This window comes from Hippocampus bargibanti, linkage group LG06, assembly GCF_051943395.1.
Source record: "Hippocampus bargibanti isolate YZ-2025 linkage group LG06, ASM5194339v1, whole genome shotgun sequence".
Classification (NCBI taxonomy): domain Eukaryota; kingdom Metazoa; phylum Chordata; class Actinopteri; order Syngnathiformes; family Syngnathidae; genus Hippocampus; species Hippocampus bargibanti.
This window is the reverse complement of record NC_142739.1, coordinates 26,623,780-26,631,965: the sequence shown is the minus strand read 5'-3', so window position 1 is coordinate 26,631,965 and position 8,186 is coordinate 26,623,780. Positions and strand designations below refer to the sequence as shown.

The 8,186-nt window shown below is 37.9% G+C and overlaps 1 protein-coding gene across 1 annotated transcript in view; it reads right to left on the bottom strand.

Annotated features, from left to right (window-relative positions):
• Positions 1 to 3,976: 3,976 nt before the first annotated feature.
• The window catches only part of LOC148897043 (uncharacterized), a 30,380-nt gene continuing 26,170 nt past the window's right edge, over positions 3,977 to 8,186 (bottom strand). Inside the window, 1 exon segment of the mRNA XM_088998255.1 lies at positions 3,977 to 8,185. Within this exon segment, the coding sequence (XP_088854381.1) occupies positions 8,103 to 8,185 (83 nt within the window). The 3' untranslated portion in view covers positions 3,977 to 8,102.

The window sequence follows — 8,186 nt, the reverse complement described above, 5'->3', positions numbered from 1 at the left end:
TATCAACATCGCAGGGATAATTCTAGTGGGCCTCAATCGGCAATACATATGCACCTAAAAGCTAGCAACCACTCATTTGACGACAATGAGGTTAAAATCTTAGCGAAAGAAAATAGATGGTTTGAAAGGGGAGTAAAAGAAGCTATTTTCATAAAACAGCAGAATCCTTCACTAAACTGACATGGTGGTGTGGGGTTCAATTTGGATCGTTCGTACAACAGACGGCTTAGGCAACATAGGCTTAGTTATTCTGATGAGGTGATACCAGAGCAAATAGGGTAACCAGGCCAGTCATCAGTCAGAACAATAGAAGTAATCAGTCAAGCGAGTTTATATATATATATATATATATATATATATATATATATATATATATATATATATATATACAGTAAAGTCTCGTTATATCGATATCGGATATATCGATAGTGCCGGTTATATCGATACTATTTCTATGCACGCACGGAGAAAATTACATGCAAACAGGGTCGGATATATCGATAGTCCCGGTTATATCGATATTTTTTCGGACTCCCTTGAATATCGATATAACGAGACTTTACTGTATATATATATATATATATATATATATGTACAGTAAAGTCTCGTTATATCGATATCGGATATATCGATACTATTTTTATGCACGCACGGAGAAAATTACATGCAAACAGGTTTGGATATATCGATAGTCCCGGTTATATCGATATTTTTTTGGACTCCCTTGAATATCGATATAACGAGACTTTACTGTATATATATACATACATATCCCTACTGTCCAGACATGGCGGTGCCAGACTCTGCTATGATTGGTCCCTACGCTCAGGTTGGGGGAAGAATTGCTTTTAATGTATAGTTCTATCTGCTATTTTATTATGTATCATTTTACTTATGGTTTTATTGTTATGTGCTTTGTTTTATTGTTTTTATTGTAAAGTGTCCTTGGTTGTTTTGAAAGGCGCTTGAAATAAAATGTATATATATATATATATATATATATATATATATATATATATATATATATATATATATATATATAAGGCCGAAACTACCAGCTAGACTTTAGTTCGCTGAAGAAGCATCTTGGATAAGAATCAAAACGTCCGACACCTTCAAAGAAGTACAGATGATGGCTGAAGAAACCTTCTCATCGATGTCAACGTATACGTTTTCCCTGTATTTTATACGGTTTTTCATCGTTTTGAATTGTGTACACCGTAACACAACTTTTATACGAGAAAAAAAACTGATTTTAATAAGACCGATCTTGTTTTACCCATTTCGGCTCTAATCCGGATCGTCTCGGTCACTGGTAGCAAACGACAACGCATTTGTCAAGTATTAATATTGTCACGGTGAATGTGTAATAATTCAAGAGGGGAGCAAACGTAATACTCAATCATATGTATATATTTTTTTAATCGCTGCGTACAATCACTTTTGTAATCGACCGCGCATGCGCACACTACGCTTTCAGAAAGCATAACGTGCGCATGCTGAGTAAACTGTCTGCGGTTCTGCTAATGTTCGTATTTTTTTGTTATCATTTCAAATAATATACGGCGTACTACAACTTTTATACGGGAATTGTAATCATTCACAGTAAAGTCTCGTTATATCGATATTCTCGGGAGTCCGAAAAAAATATCGATATAACCGGGACTATCGATATATCCGACCCTGCGCGCATGTAATTTTCTCCTTGCGTTCATAGAAATAGTATCGTAATAAGCGGTACTATCGATATAACCGATATCGATACAACGAGACTTTACTGTATTAAGGCAGCTACATGTATTAGCCAAGGTTGACAGGTATAACTCAGGTGTGCGCGATGGTTTCCTCAGGTTGAGAATGAGCAAAATGACCTTAAAAACAGATGTCAGATTTGACAATATTTTGGATGAATCTGACTGAACATTATACGTACAGTCAAACGTCAAGTGTCAAAACAAGCAGCTACTTTCTCTGTGGTTGCTCCAGCTATGGTATTCTTAATAAACAATACTTTACAAACTAAACCGCAAAAAAAGAATATATATTTGATTGTGTTCACGCAGTAATTAGTGGTATTTGAGTGCTAGGGAGCGCTTTTGACAAGACTCAACCTATTGGCTGTGGCTGCTACGATCAACAAGTATTTTTACGTGCATTCTGTGGTGTGAAAGTCATAATTTAGATTGATATTGACTGTAAGAATGAAATGTGGTTTATTCAGTTCAAACAGACATTAATTAATCTTTTGTAACAAGACGCTAAGCAGATTAAAGAGCACGCATGCGCGACACATCCTGCAAAACATCAAATGACGCTACAACGCTATCCAGATCCGACGAATGTCGTCAGATAAAATGTACAAGTACATTATTTTGTCTTCACCTTTAAAGTGTGCCTTATAGCTATTTGGCTAGCTAGCTATGTATCTGGCTATTTATTAGCTATATGGTTATCTAGCTAGTTAGCTAACTGTCTAGCTGGCTATTAGCTATCCGTTAGGTAGCTAGCCAACTTTCTATCTATTTGAGTTACTTCTGAGTTGAGCAAACGCTAGTGCATGTGGCTGTTGCTGCTCGCATAAAAACCGATCCTGCGACTGTAAAGTGACCTTGAGAGTTTTGAAAGGCACTTACAAATTATTATTATTATTAAGACTTCAAGATGAGTGATTCAGCTCAGACCACTTTCGCAAATTCACAATATTTATGGGAATCACACATCTTGGTTTATTGTGATAAAATAATCTAATGAAGAAAAAATTACGATGGTTCCTGAATGCGCCTTTCAGGGCCAAATTCCCCGTTCGTAACGGCGTTTACGGGTCATTGGAAAACAGACTTACTGGACAGGAAATCGGTTTCATAATCAGAACGTTGTCGCCATCTAGCGATTACTGACATTTAAAGCACACAACGAGGCTCCCAATCATGATGGTACTTGTCTTTTAATGACATAAAAACGTACTTCCGTGTCCTGTTGGTTGTTATTCTTGATAAATTTACGTGGTGAAACTCAATACTTCCAAATCAAACCCCCACTGAATGTAACTCCAACGAACCACGATGCCTCTTACGTGGCAACTGTAAAATGGCATCATGCAATCGAAGGTTAAATAAATGAAAGAGGATATTCATTTACATGGAGACGAAATGAGACGGTTTCTACAAAACTTCACCTTGGATCGAAGCGAAGAGGCCCCTGCTGAGAGGCACCGAGATTAAGGGGGAAATGAAGCGGACAAGAGGCAACGCGGTGCTGTGTAAATCCGGCTGCTCGCAGACATCAACTTTCGAGGTCACAGTGGAGCTGCAATAAAAGAGAGAGCTCAAAAGAAAACATAGAAAAGGACATTCAATCACCTCTTGGTTGTCCAACGTAAATTCCTTGGGATCCAATGTAAAATTAAAATTGATTACAAAGCGAATACAGTGGTACGTGTAATGATGAACGTCTCTTCATCCGATTTTTTTTAATTTATGAAACACATTAACAGGAACATATTACCATTTGTTACAAAATCGAAATGTTTAACTTATGAAATATATCAACGCGAAACTATTACCTTTTGTCACAAAACGAATTTTAAATTGAAAGGTTAAATACAGTACCATTTCTCGCAGCTCCGAGTTTAGTGAACGCAACGGCTCGTCTATTGGCTATTACCGTGTGTCATCCTGGCATCTTATTGGCTAAGAGGGACTAATTACCAGTGGCAGACTGCAAAGTCTGCTGTCCTAAAATATCAGAATGATGGATTGATTTTAATTATATTTTGTCCACGAATTCTTATTAAATACTTCCAAATTGTCTTTCAGCTTCCTTTCATTGCTTTTCCCCTGTTACGATGATTCCAGATGTGTGTCACGCTGCTAGCAAAAATTGTCTCCGCACGTTAATTATGCATGCACGGGAAAGGGAGCACAAACATACTCAAATAAAGCACATGTTCCTTACAACACCTTCCACGGGATGATATCTAAAGCAGCTTTATTCTTATTATAGAATCACACATACAACGTCGTCAATGACAGTGCGTCATCTGTTCCCTCACACCACTCTGACATAAATAGCTCTTTTGTTTTTGTTAGTTTTTTGTTGTTGTTTATACTCCATTCCAAAGCTAGACTTGTGATAAATAGAAAAATCAACCATTTTGGTCCTTAAATATAGATCTCATCTAGGCATCGTGGTATCCTCGTTGCTAACCACACACAACATCAAACGTGAGTGGAAATGAACAAGAGGCTGGCGGGGTGTCGAGGAAACTGAGAGCGGCGTCAAAAAAAGGAAGCCTAGCGAGCTGAGAAATCACATGAAAGCTGCGTGGGACAGACATGAAAAGCTAAAATGGAAGGCGGGCCTAGCGGGCACGTATTTTATTATTATTTGTTTATTTTTGACGAAAATGGCTACAGTGAACGGCGAAAAGGAAGTGAAAGACTACCATTGACACAAGTTGCCTGAAGGGAAGTTCAAGAGTTTGCCGCATATAAAAAAATAAATAAAATAAACACACGCGCACATAAACGCACTCGGGACGAAACAAAACTAAATGTTAGCATAGCGCTGCTAGCTATTGACACGTAGCAATCTTTTTCGTTGTTATCTTTTCACTTTACAGGCAAAAGGAAGCCGTGTCTATTGCCTGTACGCATTTCCATACAAATCACAATTATATTTTTTACGTCTTTGTAGTTTCATTACAGTGTCATACAGTACTGTGCATAAGTCTTGGGTCACGTTTCGATTTCTCACTTGGGACCCGTACGTTAACCAAACTCTCTTTACATCGAGTACTAACACAATGACCAACATTAAAATACGCTAGTCTTATTGAGGATTCCGAAAAAGTATCTTGTATGTATTTATATACAGTAATACCTCAGCTTACGGACTTAATTAGTTCCCAGAAAGTGTGTGTAAGGCAAAAAGTTCGTCTGCCAAACATGTATTTCCCATAAGAAACCATTAAAAATGAGAATAATGCACATGTATTATACATAAAACGAGGTATATTTTGTGTAGTTTTAAGGCTTAGAAAATTAGAAAGAAGAAAATTATGTTTTATGGCACAGGTGTCAAAGTCAAGGCCCGCGGGCCAAATCCGGCCCGCCACATCATTTTTTTCGGCCCGCGAAAGCAAATCAAACTTGTTAAATTCCATGATGATTGCTAAAATCTGAGCCAAAATTTCATATTTTTGGATGTCAACCACAATAAAAGTCATTATTCTTGACTTCAGATTTGAAAACGAGTTATTCATTAATTTGCTGTGTGCTCTATATGTAATATTTGAGGGGATTTAAACATTCTAATGGGTTCCCCAAATTCATAACGGCCCTCGAGAGGAAACCATAACTACAATGTGGCCCGCGGCAAAAAATGACTTTGACACCCCTGTTTTATGGGGACCTGGGAACGGATTATTCTCATTTTAATGGTTTCCTATGGGAAATGAATTTTTGGGATACATACTTTTCACCTTACACACTCTGTCTGGGAACCAATTAAGTTCGTAAGCCAAGGTATCACTGTACTTGTCATTGAAGTCGCATGCGACCGACTCTTTGACCTCCCCCCCCCAAATACTTTGAATGTTCTTCTTCTTGTTCAGCCTTCGTTTTTGATTATGCTGCACTTGTTCTTCGGCTTACGCACTCTGTCTGGGAACCATTTTCGTGAGCCAAGGTATCACTGTATTCAATCTAAGTGACCTAAACAAAACAGTTATTTGCTCGAAACGAGTCTACTGAAACAGATGTCGGAAATGTGAACAGTCGGTTGGTCAATATCGCTTTGTTTGTCTTTTTTTTTTAAACATTCAATATCTCCAATTAAACAACACAATTAAACTTACATTCAAGCAAATCGTAAAGTCGGCATAATATCGATTCACTGAAACATCAAAGCTGGAAGTCTCCACAAACACTTGTGCACAGTATTGGAGAGCTAGTTCACACACACGTATTGCTGTTTTCATCTCTTCGGGAATTTAACTCATTCACTATATAATAAATATTATAAATCAATAAATAAATCAATACATAAATAAATACACATGTAAATAAATAAATAAATAAATAAATAAATAAATGAAAATATAATAACATTGATATATTTTTTTTAAATAGTGACCACTCCTTTAAAGGACAACCGATGTCTGCGGACAGGTTGTGTCCATAATTTGTAAAATGGCTTCAAATGACTTCTACTGAGCGTATTTTACAAAAATTCCACCGCATTTAGCTATATTTTACGTTTTAAGACTCGCGCTGAATATGCAGGAAGTCTTGTTTTTGAGTTAGTGACGAGTCCGTACGTGACGTCACTAAAGGAATGCCCCTGACCGAAAAAAAAAGACACATTGTAGCAGTCCTTCCATCACGTCAATGTATTTTGTTGTACTTGTTTGGTCTGAAAACCTCATATTGCACCAAAAGGTCACCAGAAGAGGGAGACCAAGCTCCATGGAAGGAATTTGTCAACCTGTGGAAACGGGCTGATTAAGTCCTCAGAGGAGCTTGGATGCCATTTTCTGCCTCTTTTTGGGTGATACATTTCCCACCAATGTTGCCTCAAAATGGCACGGAATAAATTATTTAATGCAAACATATATGCTTTCCTCTTCAGAACTATTTGAAACATATTCATAAGTGGATGTGTAACAAGAAAGCATACTGTCAGAATCTGAAGCCATTGTTTTGATTCTCCAGCAAGGCAAGACGTCTTGGCGTGACGTCACGAACTGGGGGCGGGACTTTCTGAAAATGCCCAATTCGCAGCTCAATTTTGTGCAGATTTTGGACACTTTAAGTCATTTTTATTGGTGTTTTTCATTTGACTAAAAACATCATACTTCGTGTTTTGGGTATTTCAGATGCTATAAAAAGTTTTTCTGGTGTCAGTTAAAAAACAAAAAAGTGACGTCGGTTGTCCTTTAACTAACTCATTCACTGCCAGACGATGTGCAAAAAAATGTGTCCACTCCAGTGCCAGGGTTTTTGTCATTTTCGCTCAAATTGCAGGATATACAGAATATTGAGTTTTAGGACTACATGAACATGCAATATAGCATTAGAAACCTTAGACTGTCTTCTTTCATCAGAAAAAAAGAGTTAAATACGGATTCTGAGTAAAATAAGATGTCTATAAAAATCCACCTTTTGCAAACAGACTCTCTTCTTTCATCAGAATAAAATGATTAATTCCTAAGTTCTATGGGTCTGGAGTTAACTGAGTTTGAAATAGGGGCGGCTGTACAAAATACAATACATACATATTGTATTGATTGATATAGTGCTTCAACAACAGCTGAAGCACTAAAAAAGCGCTAACATGGACAAAATGAAAATTATGTCCCCATGTGGAAGGAAAAAAAAAAACATTACCAGAGGTCTGACCAGCGCTTTATTGGCACCACACCGCAAGAAAAACTAAAACCCAAACAAATTCAGGAATGGCGCTCTAACGTCAGTCACACTTTTCAATTCCCGAATAAATTTGGGAATGGCAGCGAATGAGTTAAACAAATGGGAGCCAATTTCCTAAACTGCTATTCGTTCTCCGCCGCTAGCTTACGGCGGCCATCGCTCACCCACATTTTGAGCGCCTGTGTTTTACCTTGACGGCTGGCCTGGTTGAGTCACACAAACACGTCATGTTCTAAGACACGGGTGTCAAAGTCAAGGCCCGCGGGCCAAATCCGGCCCGCCACATCATTTTTTTCGGCCCGCGAAAGCAAATCAAACTTGTTAAATTCCACGATGATTGCTAAAATCTGAGCCAAAATTTCATATTTTTGGATGTCAACCTCAATAAAAGTCATTATTCTTGACTTCAGATTTGAAAACGAGTTATTCCTTAATTCGCTGTGTGCTCTATATGTAATATTTGAAGGGATTTAAACATTCTAATGGGTTCCCCAAATTCATAACGGCCCTCGAGAGGAAACCATAACTACAATGTGGCCCGCGGCAAAAAATGACTTTGACACCCCTGTTCTAAGACAAGCACCTCCTAGCTTGAATGCTAACACCATGAAACTGCCCATGTGAGATTCGATAGCTACCTGTTTGTTCGATATTTCTTCTTCTTTTGTTCTTTTACATGTTGGCGGGGAGTTTATGTCTCAGTCCCTCGGAGTCTTTTCGAGCCACTGGCAGCTGGGGGTCATTTTTTCCGACCTG